The sequence below is a fragment of the Schistocerca serialis genome, chromosome 4 (assembly GCF_023864345.2).
Source record: "Schistocerca serialis cubense isolate TAMUIC-IGC-003099 chromosome 4, iqSchSeri2.2, whole genome shotgun sequence".
NCBI lineage: Eukaryota > Metazoa > Arthropoda > Insecta > Orthoptera > Acrididae > Schistocerca > Schistocerca serialis.
In genome coordinates, this window is record NC_064641.1 from 736470195 (window position 1) to 736489322 (window position 19128).

At 43.1% G+C, this 19128-nt stretch overlaps 1 protein-coding gene across 1 annotated transcript in view; it reads left to right on the top strand.

Annotated features, from left to right (window-relative positions):
- Positions 1-9897: 9897 nt before the first annotated feature.
- Positions 9898-19128, top strand: part of LOC126474735 (uncharacterized) — a 575439-nt gene continuing 566208 nt past the window's right edge. Inside the window, exon 1 of the mRNA XM_050102214.1 lies at positions 9898-9915. Coding sequence (XP_049958171.1) covers positions 9898-9915 — 18 coding nt within the window. The remainder of the gene's footprint in view (positions 9916-19128) is intronic.

Sequence of the window (19128 nt, forward strand, 5' to 3'; positions counted from 1 at the left end):
AATAATTCGTACTTCACTCTGTTCTGTGCTTCGCTGGACCAATATCGTGAGAGAAACTTCTCTCCGAAATCTTCGTACGATCGGCATGTTGCTGCAACATTTTGCATGGTTTCTGCGACTGCTCCTGACATGTGTGCACGTATAAAGTCTAATTTGTGTGCTAGCGTCCAGTGTTCTGGTAATCCTACTCGGAATTGATCAATAAAAGTTCGTGGATGTAATGAGTTTCCTTCTCGGAAGTGCTGAAATTCTCTGACTGCGAGGATATGATCGTTGTCGTACTTCGTCATAGTTCCATATGAAATTCGCGATTCTTCGCCACTTTTGTTTCTGATCATTTCTCCCGTCGTTCTTTCCGGTTGTGGTAGATCCATTGGATATTGTCCACTGTAACTTTCACCTACCCTTGCGTAGTATCGTTGGAGTGGTACGCAATAATTTTCTTCCATCGGTTGTGAACGTGTAGCTGAATGCATTGCACTGTACTATTCGCGACCTGGCTTTCCATTGTCACGTATTGGTTGGGTATCTTGTCTGGCTAACCTTGCCGCTTCATTGCACGATCCAAACTGTCTTGAAACATACATTTGTGGTTCTGCATATGTTTGTGGTGCCGTTTGTTCATCAAGCATTTCGAAACGTGTTTGTTGCGGTGCAGGCTGTCTGATTTCACGTATGTTATTTTCTGTCTGTGATTGGAATCGAAAATGCATGACATCTTCGTTAATTTCTTGTTTTTCCGGTGCTGTTACAGATACGGATGTGGTTGCAGACTCAGTGCTTGTTCGATCTTGTTCACTACGCTCTTCAATGGTTTTCAACAACTCTGTTCGCAATTTCTGAAATTGTTGTTTCGTTTGCGCTTTTATTTTGACTATGCGGTTATTATATCTTTTCAGCGCTGCTTTTGTGATACGTTTGTGTAACACACTGTTTTCAACAATTTAACGCGCTGTACCTGCTGCTTGTCTAGTAATTACGTTTATCTGTTTCTCTAGTTTCTTGACTTCTCCCTGGGTGTTGTTATGTAATGTTTTGATCTCGTCCTGAGTGTCATTACGCAATGCTTGTACGTCCGCTTGTACCTTGTCAACGTCTGTTCTCAATTGATTGTGACCTGTTTTTAAGTTTCCTATCACTTCTCGAGATTCTTTTGCCTCGTCTTCAATATGACTTAGGTGTAACTGATTTTTTTTTGTTTTGTTCTTTAATCTCACGCATTTTTCTCTTGGTTTCTGCAATTTGTTTCGTCGTTTCTGCATTCTGAATTTTAATTTCCGTCATTAATTGTAATAATTCTGTCAGATTGGTGGGTCCTATTGCGTTTTCTTCCGACGTCCTACGCTCTGTGTTTTCGCCCAAGTGTTGGTTTGCAACCGATTGCATTGAACTGTGCGGTGACACGTTTCTGCTCGAATTCCTTGTACTCTGTGGTGAGGGAGCTGTGATTACTTGTACTATGGGTTCTATGTATTCAAGACGCAAGTTAGAATCCTCATCGGCTGTCTCTCTACTTTCCTGCTCCTCTGTCGTATGTTGACCTAGGTTTTCTGTGCCTTGACGTACATTATCCTCGTTATCTATATCTACATCTACATCTACATCCATACTCCACAAGCCACCTGACGGTGTGTGGCGGAGGGTACCTTCAGTACCTCTATCGGTTCTCCCTTCTATTCCAGTCTCGTATTGTTCGTGGAAAGAAGGATTGTCGGTATGCTTCTGCGTGGGCTCTAATCTCTCTGATTTTATCCTCATGGTCTCTTCGCGAGATATACGTAGGAGGGAGCAATATACTGCTTGACTCTTCGGTGAAGGTATGTTCTCGAAACTTTGACAAAAGCCCGTACCGAGCTACTGAGCGTCTCTCCTGCAGAGTCTTCCACTGGAGTTTATCTATCATCTCCGTAACGCTTTCGCGATTACTAAATGATCCTGTAACGAAGCGCGCTGCTCTCCGTTGGATCTTCTCTATGTCTTGTATCAACCCTATCTGGTACGGATCCCACACTGCTGAGCAGTATTCAAGCAGTGGGCGAACAAGCGTACTGTAACCTACTTCCTTTGTTTTCGGATTGCATTTCCTTAGGATTCTTCCAATGAATCTCAGTCTGGCATCTGCTTTACCGACGATCAACATTATATGATCATTCCATTTTAAATCACTCCTAATGCTTACTCCCAGATAATTTATGGTATTAACTGCTTCCAGTTGCTGACCTGCAATTTTGTAGCTAAATGATAAAGGTTCTATCTTTCTGTGTATTCGCAGCACATTACACTTGTCTACATTGAGATTCAATTGCCATTCCCTGCACCATGCGTCAATTCGCTGCAGATCCTCCTGCATTTCAGTACAATTTTCCAATGTTACAACCTCTCGATACACCACAGCATCATCTGTAAAAAGCCTCAGTGAACTTCCGATGTCATCCACCAGGTCATTTATGTATATTGTGAATAGCAACGGTCCTACGACACTCCCCTGCGGCACACCTGAAATCACTCTTACTTCGGAAGACTTCTCTCCATTGAGAATAACATGCTGTGTCCTGTTATCTAGGAACTCCTCAATCCAATCACACAATTGGTCTGATAGTCCATATGCTCTTACTTTGTTTATTAAACGACTGTGGAGAACTGTATCGAACGCCTTGCGGAAATCAAGAAACACGGCATCTACCTGTGAACCCGTGTCTATGGCCCTCTGAATCTCGTGGACGAATAGCGCGAGCTGGGTTTCACATGACCGTCTTTTTCGAAACCCGTGCTGATTCCAACAGAGTAGATTTCTAGTCTCCAGAAAAGTCATTATACTCGAACACAATACGTGTTCCAAAATTCTACAACTGATCGACGTTAGAGATATAGGTCTATAGTTCTGCACATCTGTTCGACGTCCCTTCTTGAAAACGGGGATGACCTGTGCCCTTTTCCAATCCTTTGGAACGCTACGCTCTTCTAGAGACCAACGGTACACCGCTGCAAGAAGGGGGGCAAGTTCCTTCGCGTAGTCTGTGTAAAATTGAACTGGTATTCCATCAGGTCCAGAGGCCTTTCCTCTTTTGAGCGATTTAAATGGTTTCTCTATCCCTCTGCGTCTATTTCTATATCTACCATTTTGTCATCTGTGCGACAATCTAGAGAAGGAACTACAGTGCAATCTTCCTCTGTGAAACAACTTTGGAAAAAGACATTTAGTATTTCGGCCTTTAGTCTGTCATCCTCTGTTTCAGTACCATTTTGGTCACAGAGTGTCTGGACATTTTGTTTTGATCCACCTACCGCTTTGGCATAAGACCAAAATTTCTTAGGATTTTCTGCCAAGTCAGTACATAGAACTTTACTTTCGAATTCATTGAACGCCTCTCGCATAGCCCTCCTCACACTACATTTCGCTTTGCGTAATTTTTGTTTGTCTGCAAGGCTTTGGCTATGTTTATGTTTGCTGTGAAGTTCCCTTTGCTTCCGCAGCAGTTTTCTAACTCGGTTGTTGTACCACGGTGGCTCTTGTCCATCTCTTACGATCTTGCTTGGCACATACTCATCTAACGCATAATGTACGACGGTTTTGAACTTTGTCCACTGATCCTCAACACTATCTGTACTTGAGACAAAACTTTTGTGTTGAGCCAACAGGTACTCTGAAATCTGCTTTTTGTCACTTTTTCTAAACAGAAAAATCTTCCTATCCTTTTTAATATTCCTATTTACGGCTGAAATCATCGATGCCGTAACCGCTTTATGATCGCTGATTCCCTGTTCTGCGTCGACTTTTTCAAATAGTTCGGGTCTGTTTGTCACCAGAAGGTCTGCCGGCCGGTGTGGCCGTGCGGTTCTAAGCGCATCAGTTTGGCACCGCGTGACCGCTACGGTCGCAGGTTCGAATCCTGCCTCGGGCATGGATGTGTGTGATGTCCTTAGGTTAGTTAGGTTTAAGTAGTTCTAAGTTCTAGGGGACTGATGACCTCAGTAGTTAAGTCCAATAGTGCTCAGAGCCAGAAGGTCTAATATGTTATCGCCACGAGTCAGTTCTCTGATTAACTGCTCAAGGTAGTTTTCAGATAATGCACTTAAAAAAATTTCGCTGGATTCTTTGTCCCTGCCACCCGTTATACACGTTTGAGTCTCCCAGTCTATATCCGGCAAATTAAAATCTCCACCCAGAACTATAACGTGGTGGGGAAATCTACTCGAAATATTTTCCAAATTAACCTTCAGGTGCTCAGCCACAACAGCTGCTGAGCCAGGGGGCCTATAGAGACATCCAATTACCATGTCTGAGCCTGCTTTAACCGTGACCTTCACCCAAATCATTTCACATTTCGGGTCTCCGTCAATTTCCTTCGATACTATTGCACTTCTTATCGCTATAAACACGCCTCTCGCGATACTGCATCGTCTGTTGTACTGTCCTCTATTCTCTGTCCATCTTCATGCTGGGTCTCTACCTCAATTCGGTCAAGGTCTCGATCTGCCATTGCTAATCTTTCCGAAACCCTTATTTTCTGTTTTAAAAGCAATTCACGCACCCTACTTCGCGTTAACATGCCCTCATACGATCTCAGGCGTTTCATAAACTTTTTGCACACACGACTTGACAATCCATTCACTTACTTGTTGGGTCAGAACCAACTTGTCAACGATGTATCCGCCACCTGTGCGCTTGCATTGGAGAGAAAGCTTAATTCTAATAATATTAAAATTCACAACTTAATTATGCTATTGTCTCTGCTAGAATGTCTCACGTTCTATTGAATACTTTCATACTATCTATCGCTACAGCTACTGTTTTCGACTATTTATAACTTCGGGAAAAAATTTTTTGCTTAGAAAATTTTTCAACAGGATATTTTTCTCACCTAGTTAGGCATCTGGTCGACCTTCAATCATGGTATTTTACCATCCTGGCAGAGTCGCCATTCTCTAGCATTCTGCGTGGTGTCTGTTGTTCTATGTCGTGTCTCCCTACCACTTTCGCGCAACGACGCTCTGAGTGTGTGTTTTTAGGGAACTGACTAGTTTGAACCTGGGACCTGTTGCTGGTAAGAAGACGCCAGATCACACATGACATGTAGAGTTCAGATGAGTTCAGTGAGACTAGCAATGATATAACCAAATACTTAATGATTTCAGCGTCAGCTCCACTGCACTCCCTGTAAAAGAATCTTAATACTAACTAAATTTAGTGCAAGGGGTTCAAGGCTTTCCAATTTTTAGTTGGCTGTTAAAATAACGTCGAAAAAGCACTTAAGTTTACCATTGGAAATTTTATTCTACTCCCAAAACATTGTTTATAAATTGCACTATTGACAAAAGGAAATGTTTTAATACAGGATGATAAAAACCAACTGCGTTCAACAAAAAAGTGAACGAATATTCCCTGAATGGGTTTCCAAGTTCTACAATGGATCGAAGGATGACCTATGCCATATCACATCTATAATCTAGGTTTAAATTAAGTTTCACAGAAGAGAAAACTATCAAAATGGTCTAAAGTGACCCTCAATTATCTTTACTTACTTATCTAACTGACCGAGCGAGGTGGCGCAGTGGTTAGCACACTGGACTCGCATTCGGGAGGACGACGGTTCAATCCCGTCTCCAGCCATCCTGATTTAGGTTTTCCGTGATTTCCCTAAATCGTTTCAGGCAAATGCCAGGATGGTTCCTTTGAAAGGGCACGGCCGATTTCCTTCCCAATCCTTCCCTAGTCGAGCTTGCGCTCCGTCTCTAATGACCTCGTTGTCGACGGGACGTTAAACATTAACCTAACCTAACCTAACTTATCTAACTTGTCATAAATTACATTGGCTGATGTGGCTTCTCAATAACTATATAACAGAAAAATCATCGCGTTTCAGATTTTTACTTCAAGTGGCAAATGTGAACACCATCAGCTTTAATTGACGATCGACACTAGTATTACGCAAAAAGGGGGTGTAACTGATGAGACTTCTGCAGTTCTGAGTGAAGCTTTATGCGCTGTTATGCGGCATTGCGTGCGTTCATTACCTTGTCGGTGTTCGTCAGGGGGCGGCGGCTGGCGCAGCTCCATACAGCTCGCCATCTCGGAAGCAACTCTCTCCTAACTTCTCCTTACTACAATTTACCGAAGTTGGTTTAAAAAAAACTTATCTGCCTGTGTTTTCATCTGACCAATCAGGGTCTCAATGTTAACCTTAAGCTCCGCCTACAAAAATTCTGTCTATCCAATGAGAAACGTTGTACTTTTCGTGGTGGGTCAATGTTTTTAAAGTTTGCAACGTAACAGAGACGTGAAAAAGTCTCACGCTAAAACTTGCAGCTGGTGTGGCCCTTTTAGTGTTATCATAAGATCTATACTGTTCTTCTGGAGGGCTCTATCTTTTAACATGGGCTGGGGGGTGGTCCTGGCGGTTACTTTTCGTGGTGGGGCAATGTTTTTAACGTTTGCAACGTAACAGAGACGCGGAAAAGTCTCACGCTAAAACTTGCGGCTGGTGTGGCCCTTTTAGTGTTATCATAAGATCTATACTGTTCTTCTAGAGGGCTCTAGCTTTTAACATGGGCTGGGGGTGGTCCTGGTGGTTAGCTGGCGACGTGGGTGTCCGTCCCTTATCGTAGGGCCTTCTAGCTTAACACGGTTCTGCTCTCGGCTTCTGTTCTCCTTTCTCCCCTCGGAACTGCGTCTGTCTCACGGTGGGAAGGTATGACATGCATTTAGGCATTCTTCTGTCAGTCTGTGGTATTTCATTTGCTCACTCGTTATTCGTATTACTTTGGTTAATTTAATGTCACGATTTATTCGGAGCTATGTGACATACTACTGGATTTGCTTATCACGTCAGGGTTTTCATGGAAGGTGTTGGATTTGCCTGACACCTTACAAACATACCAATGTATATATCCTTCGAAAATGAGCTTCCTGTCTCTAGTCGTTAAAAATGTACTGTTCTTTCAGAACATGAGTATATCTTATAAGAAAACGTTAATGTTAAATAATATCTAGATGGGCCCTGTTGCATTTCAGGTACACGTGTTTTTAAGTTATGATCAAAAGAATCCACGCTGTATTTATCAGTGAACCATAATTTACTCACTGTAGATGGTGTTTTGATCAAAAGCGAATACTGCCACCGCTCATACAAATTTTTTATGTGTTTACCACCAGGCCTCATTTTCTTATGTAACTTGTCTGTTAACCATTAACTTAATATTAAAAATTGAATAGTAAATATCAGAATTTTGAATAAGGATTGACGAAGAACACATTCGTGACTTCAGTTGTTGATCGCTAAAACTATGAAAGCTGCAGTGATTTTTTTATCTGTTTGTAATTTTGTTCGGTTTTTACTAAGCTTAGTTTGCACAAATCGATCGTAGTCGCATAAATGAAGTCTGCAATTCCCGCTGTCTCCCCGATGTGATTGTGAAAAGTTACAGGTCTACCCAAATTCCCTTTACAGCCTTTGAGGACGGATTCTTCACACCAAAATAAGAAAATGCGTCTAGTAAAGATTTGCTCTAAAATGAAATACTTCAGAGCTACGAGCAATTGTTGATCTGCCATGCTGTGAAACGGATCTCTTCTACTACAAGCTCTTTGCTTTCCATATTTTGGAAAGAAGGTAGTATGGATAATTTGTACCAAAACAAGAAAAGATCTAATAAACAAGGGCTCTAAAGTGCTTACTCTAAAAGCTGTAAGCACATGCTCATCTTCACTACTGGAAACACATCTCTGCTCTGAAGGTATGCAGTTTAGAGCTCATATTTGCAAGACAATTTCCTTGTTTTGGTATAAGGAACACCTCCGCAAAATCTGTAAAAGGAATTTACCCACACCCTGCATATTTTTGCGTCTTCTTCCGGGTCGATGAGCCCATTTTTATGCATATAATTTCGGAGATGGACCAAGACACCTTACTGAGGAGTTGCCTGTTAAGGGCGTACGTGTTATGACTGCCCGGGCTCCAACCAGGCTGCTGCAACTTTCATATGGCTGCACGCAGTCCGTTATTATGATTTTTAAATCAGTTAATATGGAAAGCAGTCAAATGACTGCGATAAAATTAAAACGAACCATTGTTCTAAATTTCATGTCTCAAATTTGTAGCACCTGCTTCTGTAAAACATTAGGCACTCTCTCTAACTGGGGGCGCATAATATCGTCATATAGAGCCTCTGGTCTTAGAACCAGTGTGATATAAATAGCACATACACTGTGATCAAAAGTATCCGGACAGCTAGCTCCAAATGACTAACAAGTTCGTGGCGCCCTCAATTGGTAATGCTGTAGTTCAGTATGGTGTTGGCCCATCCTTAGTGTTGATAACAGCTTCCACTCTCGCAGGCATACGTTCAGTCAGGTGCTGGAAGGTTTCTTGGGGAATGGCAGCCCATTCTCCACGGAGTGCTGCACTGAGGAGAGGTATCGATATCGGCCGGTGAGGCCTGGCACCAAGTTGGAGTTCAAAAACATCCCAAAGGTGTTCTATAGGATTCACGTCAGGACTCTATGCAGGCCAGTCCATTACAGGAATGTTACTGTCGTGTAACCACTCCGCCACAGGCCGTGCATTGTGAACAGGTGCTCGAGCTTGTTGAAAGATGCAATCGCTGTCCCCGAATTGCTCTTCAACAGTGGGAAGCAAGAAGGTGCTTAGAACATCAATGTAGGCCTGTGCTGTGATAGTGCCACACGAGACAACAAGGGGTGCAAGCACCCTCCATGATAAACACGACCACACCGTAACACCATCGGCTCCGAATTTTACTGTTTGCACTACACACGCTGGCAGATGATGCTCACCGGCATTCGCCATACCCACACCCCGCCATCGGATCGCCACATTGTGTATCGCGGTTCGTCACTCCACACAACATTTTTCTGCTATTAAACAGTCCAATGTTAGCGCTCCTTACACCAAGTGAGTTGTCGTTTGGCATTTACCAGCGTGATGTGTGGCTTATGAACAGCCGCTCAACCATCAAATCCAAGTTTTCTCACCTCCCGCCTAACTGTCATAGTACTTGCAGTGGATCCTGATGCAATTTGGGATTCCTGTGTGATGGTCTGGATAGATGTCTGCGTATTACACATTACGACCCTTTTCAAATGTCGACGGTCTCTGTCAGACGAGGTTGGCCTGTACGCTTTTGTGCTGTACGTGTCCATTCACGTTTCCACTTCACTATCATATCGGAAACTGTGGAACTAGGATCCTTACGAGTGCGGAAATGTCGCTTACAGACGTATGACACAAGTGACACCCAATTACCTGACCACGTTCAAAGTCCGTGAGTTCCGCGGAGCGCCCCATTCTACTCCCTCACGGTGTCTAATGACTTCTCAAGTCGCTGATATTGAGTACATGGCAGTAGATGGCAACGCAATGCACCCAATAGGAAAAACGTATGTTTCTGGGGGTGTACGGATACTTTTGATCATATAGTGTATACGTGTTTGTTTCGAGCGCGAGGAGAAGATTTAGTGTCCTGAGTTTCAGAGATACACGCTGAGGCTGTTCACAAGGTAGTTCTGTTCCGAATGATTCACTGGCTGTTCTTTCAGTTGTTTTTCACGTCGCTTTGGACGCTATACAAAGGACGGCCTTCTAATGGTGACTTAGACCACATGAAGATGGCCAGAGTACCATGGAACTGCAAAGAATCTGTTCGTAAAAATGTGTTGGCCAGGAATCTGCTCTCGCAGTCAGTTAGTGAGTAAAGAAGTGAGTCATGGCCTTTCGCCACTGGTGATTTCGGAACTTACGCTACATCGCTGTGCACTTGAAGGGAGGAGGGAAGGCAGATAGTATCAGTAGAGCTACTCCGGAGTAAGAGTTAGGGCAAGAAGGATGTGGAGGGCGTGTGTGACGATGCAATACACAGGCTGGAGATGGCATCCGGTAGATGGCGGCAGAAGTACAAGTAGGCAAAAATCAGTATCGGATTTTTAAATGGCTGTAACGCACGGGCTATGGTGCATGTGGACCAAAGTTAATGAGATGTTTAAGAAACGGCATGTTTGGCATTATTTCCACACAGTGTGGTCTTTCACTTTGTACACCTGATTAAGCCCTGCTGTCGGGTAATGACTACGGAAGAAGATTAACTTGGAACTCGCCACATTCGACGACAATCATTTGTACAGGTCCAGAGAATATCAGAAATCAAAGTACAAGTGTTGGTCGAGACCCTCGAGACTTATCTAGAACGCAAGCGTTACGGAAGAGCGCCAGTTCCCGGCGTAGTAGCGCTGATTTTTCTTTTCTATTTGCGCTGGACTACATCACACGTTACCAGATGCGTATCCCAAATGCTACTGCGCTACATTTCGATGGCACTCGAAAGGTACATGTTTTTACTTGTAAAACGATTCTAAAACTGAGAGATGCATTTTGTAGTATACTAGGAGTTACATGATAAATGCATGAATTATGGAACAGATTGAATAGGAATACGTGACTATGGCTCTGATTAAATTAAAATAGAGGTACGCGGGACAAGAAACCAGACGAAAGGATGGTAGACGTATCAAGCACATTCTCTGCTGGATTCCAAGGGATACTAGACCTTGGCATAAGAAAACATCCAACGGTTATGTAAATTCGTATCAGTATAGAAAGTATTGCATGAAGAACTGTAGTGCAGGCCTTTGTCCAACAGTGCGTGTTAATTGATATGATGATGATGATGATGATGATGATGATGATGATGATGACGACGATGACGACTACGATGATGATGACATTGTAGTCGTCTTTGTAAGATCTCTCAATAAATTGGTAAAAAGTACACGGGGCCGATTGAAAAAAGGAAACCTAGTTGCTGCAATAGTTTGGTGTGTCACGATATCATCTTTACCAATGACACAGAAAAGTACTCTTCTTTCCACGTGTTATAATTTGTCTTATTTGGTCACATGTTTAAGCGAAGCGAAAACGTGACGCCCTAGAAGTAATAGAATGGATTCTTGCCCGAATTTTCATAGCCAAACGTTGATTCGGAAACGAACAATTGGGAAATCGAATTAGCCAGCGTGAAGTATAATTTTGCAAAAAAATTAATTAATTAAATATTTAATTATTTACATGTAATTAGGATGATTAAGAAAAATTTAAACAGCGGTTTGAGGGAAAATTTAAATATTTCACGTACACCTACTAACAGAAGTATAAATAAAGCATCAAAATGGTTCAAATGGCTCTGAGCACTATGGGACTTAACTTCTGAAGTCATCAGTCCCCTATAACTTAGTACTACTTAAACCTAACTAACCTAAGGACATCACACACATGCATGCCCAAGGCAAGATTCGAACCTGTGACCGTAGCGGCCACGTGGAAAGCATCAAAAAGTTTGCCTCTCCGAGGTGTAGCTATTTTGGGCGTAAAAAGTTACATTGATGTAACATTTGAGAAATTCTTTCTTTTATGCTGAATAAGTAAAGTTAATATCAAATTACAACATAAAGTGAATTGCTCAGCTTTCACCACATCTATATACTCTTAATAATAACAGAATACCGATCGATATATTTCACGCTTTCTAAACAAAATTTTAAAATAAAAAATGGAAAAAACAAGCCAAATGTCTTGTGAACTGATTTGTCTAAAAATAAGAAATAAAAAAATAGGTTAGAGAAATATGTGACGTACCTCATTTGCTGTACATCATTTCAAGCGTCGTTCAAAGGCGCATCGTATGTTTCTCTAAGCTGTTTTGTTTCTTACGTTTAGACAAGTAATTCCACAAAACGTTTGATCGTTTTTTTAAAGCTTTTTAGTGTGTTGAACCGTTTATAAAGCTCATTAATGCCGTCCTTGTCATAATCCCGCGTCACCTGTAAAACACAAAAAATACTAAAATAATAAAATATTAAGATATGCGACGTTTTGATCGAGCTGCAGCAGCTTTCCTCAGAGTGTGGATTGATTTAGTGGGGTAAAATTGAAATAAATGTTTGCCTAAATGGTTCATCGGGTTTCAAAACACTGTTTATTGACAAGTATACGACGTACAGAGACATGAAAAAATAAATACACTCACCAAGTTTAAAAAGCCCACCTTATGGCTCACATGCACGCTAGATTCCAGGCCTGCGATAAGACGCTACAAGATGGCGGCAACGCAGGGGAAGAGTTTGCGTGTGTTAAAATGTGCGAACTGTTCGTTGGTTACGAGCGTTCGGCATGCGCTCGTACGCATGTTCCTGTCAAATCTCGGGAACAACTGCAGTGATTTTGATACAGTTCTCACTAATAGATAGACTGATTCACAAAGAAGGTTTATGTAGATAATTTATAAATATTTCGTGCAGACTGGCAGAACTTACTACTTTTATTTTTGAGCCACCAGTCTTCGGCCTGGTTTGATGCGGCCCGCCATCAATCTTCTGTGCCAACCTTTTCATCTCAGAGTAGCACTTATAACCCCATGACTTCGATTATTTGCTGGATGTATTCCAATCTCTGTCTTCCTCTACAGTTTTTACCCTCTACATTTCCATGTAGTACCATGGAGGTTACTCCATTACATCTTAATAGGTGTCCTATCGTTCCGTACCTTCTTTATGTCAGTGTTTTCAATCTATTTCTTATTTTACCGATACTACTGAGAACCTTCCCATTTTTTATCGTACTTTCCTAATTTTGAATATTTTCCTGTACCATCCCTCTCAAATTCTTAGAGTCTCTTCTGTTCCGGTTTTCCCACAGTCCATGTTTCATTACCATACAATGCTGTGCATCGAACACATATTCCCAGTAATTTCTTTCACAAATTGAGGTCTATGTTAGTCGTGGTACACTTCTCTTGAGCATCAATGCCGCCGGCCGGGGTGACAGAGCGGTTGTAGGCGCTACAGTCTGGAACCGCGTGACCACTACGGTCGCAGGTACGAGTCCTGTCTCGGCCATGGATGTGTGTGATGTCCTTAGGTTAGTTAGGTTTAAGTAGTTCTAAGTTCTAGGGGACTGATGACCTCAGCAGTTAAGTCCCATAGTGCTCAGAGCCATTTGAACCATTTTTTGGCATCAATTCCCTTTCTGCAAATTCTAGTCTGCTTTTTAAGTCCTCCTTGCGCGGTCCGTTACGGGTTATTTTGTTGCCCAGGTAACAGAATTCCTTAACTTCGTCTACTTCGTGAAAACCAATTTTGATGTTAAGTTTCTTGGTATTCTCATTTCTGCTACTTTACATTACGTTCATATTTCTTCGCTTTATTCTCAATCAATATTTTGTACTCATTAGACTGTTCAGTCCATTCAATAGATTCTGTAACTCTTCTTCACTTTCACTGATGATAGTAATGTCATCATCAAATCTTATCATGACAACCTTTGAGTTTAAATTTCAGTCCCACTCTTGAACCTTTCTTTTATTTCTGTCATTGCTTCTTCGATGTGTAGATTGAACAGTGAAGGTGAAAGACTGTTTCCCTGAAACCTTCTGGCGGATTAAAATTGTGTGCAGAACCGAGACTCGAACTCAAGGTATGCAGGAGAGCTGCTGTGAAGTTTGGAAGATAGGAGGCGAGGTAGTGGCGGAATTAAAACTGTGAGGACGGGTCATGAGTCGTGCTTCGGTAGGTCAGATGGTGCCGGCACGGCAGCTCGGGCGTTTTAGGTCAGAGAGCTGGCTAGCCTGTGTAATAAAAAAAAATGTTCAAATGTGTGTGAAATCTTATGGGACTTAACTGCTAAGGTCATCAGTCCCTAAGCTTACACACTAAAGTATCCTAATGACAAACACTAACACCCATGCCGGCCGAAGTGGCCGTGCGGTTAAAGGCGCTGCAGTCTGGAACCGCAGGACCGCTACGGTCGCAGGTTCGAATCCTGCCTCGGGCATGGATGTTTGTGATGTCCTTAGGTTTAACTAGTTCTGAGTTCTAGGGGACTAATGACCTCAGACGTTGAGTCCCATAGTGCTCGGAGCCATTTGAACCATTTTTGAACAAACACCCATGCCTGAGGGAGGACTCGAACCTCTGCCGGAACTGTGTAATAAAATACTGAGTGAAAGGATTAACAACGAAATTGAATGGATGTCATGTGATGTCTGCTACGACCATCAAACACAACGAAAAAAAAAAAAGAAAAAAAAGACGAGGATGGCAGAGCACTTGCCCGCGATAGGCAAAGGTCCCGAATTCGAGTCTCGGTCCGGCACACAGTTTTAACCTGTCAGGAAGTTTCATATCAGCGCTCACTCCGCTGCAGACTGAAAAATTTATGCTGTATCCCTGTCTCACATCATTTTTAATCTGAGGACTTCGTTACCGGTCTTCCACTCTTATTGTTCCCGCTTACCTGTCTTTCCTTATAGTTTATCCCAATTTGTCTCAAACTTTCGAACATATTTTACCATTTTACATTGTCGAACGCTCTTTCCAGGTCGGCAAATCCTATGAAGGTGTCTTTATTTTTCTTCAGTCTTGCTCCCATTATCAACCGCAACTTCAGAACTGCCTCTCTGCTGCCTCTATATCCCTTAAAGCCAAACTGATCGCTATCTAACAATCTTCAATTTTCTTTCCCATTCTTCTGTACATTATTCTTCTCAGCTACTTGGATGCAGGAATCGTTAAGCTGATTGTGTGATAACTGTCACACTTGTCGACTCTTGCTATCTTCGGAATTATGTGGATAATAATTTTCCGAAAGTGTAATGGTGTATCGCTAAATTTCTACATTCACACACCAACATGAACAGTTGTTTTGATGCCACTTCCCACAATGACTTTAGAAATTCTGGTCGATTGTTATCTACTCTTTATGCGTTATCTGATCTAAAGTCTTCCAGAGCTCTTTTGATACTGGATACCCTATTTGTTCTCTATAGACTCCCGTTTCCTCTTCTGTCACGTTTTCAGATAAGACTTCCCCAAACTATTTGCGCTCTCCTCTGCATTTAACGGTGGAATTCCGATTGCAATCTTGCTTTTAATTTCCACGAAGGTTGTTTTGACTTTTCTATATGCCAAGTCAGTCCTTCCGACAATCATTTCTTTTTAGATGTCTTAACATTTTCCATGCAGCTATTTCGCCTTAGCTTCTCTGAACTTCCTATTTATTTCATTCCTAAGTGACTTTAATTTCTGTATTACTTAGTTTCCCTGAACATTTTTACATTTCCTTCTTTCATCGATCAGCTGATGTGTTTGTTCTGTTACCAATGTTTCCTCTCATTCACATTCCTTGTACCTACGTTCTTATTTCCAAATTCTCCGATTGCTCTCTTTAAGGATGTGTATTCCTCTCCAACTGAAATGCCCAATGAGATATTCATTATGATTGTATCTATAAACCTAAAGAACTTAAAGCGTATCTCTTCATTCCTCTGTATTTCCGTATCCCACTTCTTTGCGCATTGTTTCTTCCTGACTAGCCCCTTACACTTCATCCTACTCTTCATCGTTACTAAATTGCGATCTGAGTCTATATCTGCTCCTGGATACGCCTTACAAGCGAACATCTGATTTGAAAATCTCTACTTGATCATGGTGTAATCTAATTGAAAGCTACCTGTATCTTCCGGCCTTATCCAAGTACATCTACTCCTCTTGTGGTTCTTGAACAGAGTATTTGTTATTACTAGCTGAAATTTATTGCAGAAGCCAATTAGTCTACCTCTTCTTTCATTCCTACTACCAAGCACATATTCTTCCATTACCCTATCGCCCACTCCTTTCCCGACAACCGCAATCCAATCCCCCAAGGCTACTAGATTTTCATATCCCTTCAAGTGCTAAATTATCCATTCAGAGTCCTCACATACTTACACTCTCTCTTCGTCCTCTGTTTGCAACGTCGGCACGTATACCTGAACTACTGGTGTCGCTATTGATTAGCTGTCGATTCTGATGAGAAGAACCCTGTCACTGAACTGTTCACAGTAACTCACTCCTTGTCCTGCCTTCCTATTCATAATGAATTCTGCTCCGTTTGTACCATTTTCTGTTGCTGTTGGTATTATCTGTTGACTGAACTATCATGAAATGATGACATTGCTATACTCGTATATTGCAGTGAATGTCGGAATATCTTGGAATAATCCTTTATATCAATATTGTGTGGCAGAGAGTGCTTCGTACCGAAGTTACGTTGCAGTGGTCTCATCGATGTTGTATGGAAGAAGGTGCTCCGTACTGATGTTACATGACGGAGGTTTCTTTGTGTATATGTTACTGGCAAAGCGTACTTTGTACGAACGTTACGTGGGGAAGGATGATTCGTACCAATGTTGCATGACAGAGAGAGTTTCTTACCAATTTTGCGTATCACAGAGTGTTTTTCACCAAAGGGGGAAGCGGGGTGGACTGCTTCGTACTAACGGCGCGTGGCAGAGGGTGTTCTGTATCGACTATGGCAGAGAACGCTTCAGTGCAATGTTACGTGGCAGACGGTGCTCCGCAGCGATGTTACGTTGGAAAAATGCGACAAAAAATCGCACAGAAAAAGTAGGTCGTGCCAGACTGGCGCTCGACTCACGTGGCCAGTAAGTGGACACAGCCCACACTGAACTGGAGCTGCAGTTGAGCGAACCGATTGGCGCAGTAGTTCACCCCTCACAGCACTGCCACAAGATGTCGCTCCAAAATGCCCACTGAATATGGAATTCTGATACCTTTCATTGCGTGCATCTTTTAAATCGTATGAAAGTAATGATATTCAGTTACCTAATGTTGATCTCTGAAATTTAATCACGACTACGCGGTAGGCCATAACCTAAATCACCACTACACTATGCAAGTTGTCCAGCGATGGATACTTGGTGTAACCCGTATGAATCTGGGGAGGGTCGCTAATAAAATACTGAAACGCTAAACTACTAAAGCCAGGGGCGTCCGGATCCCGTGGGCCCAAGCTACCAAGTATCTCTGGGTCTGGTTGGATAAGAAACTTTTCTTCCACCGCCACGCAGAATACACCACCCATAAAGGGTTAAAGTTGACAAGGGCCTTATACCAGCTCTTCTCCAGCCGAGAGCTGAATTTAGATACCAAGCTCCGGCTGTATCACTCCGTTGTCCTACCCTCACTAACATATGGTCCCTCTGTGTGGGCCACGGTTAGTCATTCCCGGATGCTGACGCTCCAGCACGTACAGAATGAAGTTCTCAGGTGGAGTCTTCACGCCCCTCCATTCACCAGGATTGTCACTCTGTATGAGGTGACAAATACGGCCCTTCTCAAGACGACCATTCGCCGTAAGGCTCGCCAACTACACGGTAAAGAGGACGCCCTCCGTGACACGGTCGCAGGACTCCAAACCATCGGCACTACAGTTCCACGGCGCTGGCACCGACATCCTAGAGGACTCGGATTCGGGCTGTGACTGACGAAAGGCCCAATACGACCACGTTTTCCTATCCGTTTCGTGCAGTCACAAGCAATGGCCTGTTCTCGTCCGGCCACTGTTTCCCTTTTGACGATAGAGTTGGCGCATTATTGATCCCCTCCTCTGTACTTCCACCGTCGGACGGAACTTACAGTTCCACCGCCACACCTTCAACGTGCTATGCTCGGCTGTTATTCAGGCGTTTCTTTGAGTCTCCTCTCACTTGTCCACCGAGACAGTTGGACCAGACCTGACCCGGTGACGCTGTGTATTAGTAAATGCCCCTCCCCCCCCCAAAAAAAAGTCTAAAGCATCTGAAGTTTCGGATGTGCTGATTGGCCCGCTCAGACTAATTTAGCTAAGATGTGCGTACGTATTACGTTTCGAATGGTTTTAAAATATCATTGGTGTCAGATTTCTTAGATTTAATTGTCTCTAATTGCCACTGCTCAGTGTTAGAGAGAGAGGGGGAGAGTGAACAATTTTCTGCAAAATGAAGCTGAAAAAAAAAAAAACCTCCCACAAGCTTGTCAGCGGTTGGCAGTGTGCTGTTAATTACCAGTAAGCTGCGTATTCCACGAATGATCTGCCATACAACTCTTCCCTGTCACCTAGCACCAATCAATGGCAATTTAAGAAATTTCAGGTTGGTTGTCTTTTGACACAGAAACGCAGCATTCATTTGCCTAGATAGCAGCAGCTATATTTGAAATACAGGGTTAGTCTAAATGACTCGTCAGGTTTTAAGGCACTGTTTATTTACAAGTACACGACGTACAACGACGGGTGATACACGAAAAATTAGATACACTCACCATATCTCTAGTAGATTCTACAAATGTCTTACATAGGGAAAAAGAATCACCACAATAAAACAAGGGAAATCAGAGCTCGCACCGAAAGATACAAGTGTTTGTTTTTACTGCGCGCTGTACGCGATTTTAATAATAGAGAGTTATTATAGTCATTCGGCACACACCTTAACGGTAACCCATTTGCAGCCACACGTTCACAAGCATGTTTCCGTCAATGTGTGCAGTGCAGCAGCAGTGATGCGTTTCTGCAGTTCTTGCAGCGTTCTTGGCAGTGAGGGTTCGTAAACTTTGTTCTTAGCATAACACCACGGGAAGAAATCACAAGGCGTGAAATTTGATGTCGTGGAGTGGTGGATGGGTGGGGGAGGGGGTGGGGGTGGGGGAGGGGAGGGGCCGTTGCGTTGGCAGACAGTTGTGCTCAAGCGAGATGGAGTCTCGTTGAAAGATGAAAGTCGAGAAATCAGTAGTCAGTTGTGGCGACAAGAACATCTGCAGCATATCCAGGTACACTGAAACTGTCACCGTCTGTTCGATGAAGAAAAAGGGGGCCATACATCTTTTTCCTGGAAACGACACAGAAGGCAATCGCTTCTGATGAATCCCTTTCCACTTCACGTGGACATGCGAGGGGGGCTCCTATTTATACACTCCTGGAAATGGAAAAAAGAACACATTGACACCGGTGTGTCAGACCCACCATACTTGCTCCGGACACTGCGAGAGGGCTGTACAAGCAATGATCACACGCACGGCACAGCGGACACACCAGGAACCGCGGTGTTGGCCGTCAAATGGCGCTAGCTGCGCAGCATTTGTGCACCGCCGCCGTCAGTGTCAGCCAGTTTGCCGTGGCATACGGGGCTCCATCGCAGTCTTTAACACTGGTAGCATGCCGCGACAGCGTGGACGTGAACCGTATGTGCAGTTGACGGACTTTGAGCGAGGGCGTATAGTGGGCATGCGGGAGGCCGGGTGGACGTACC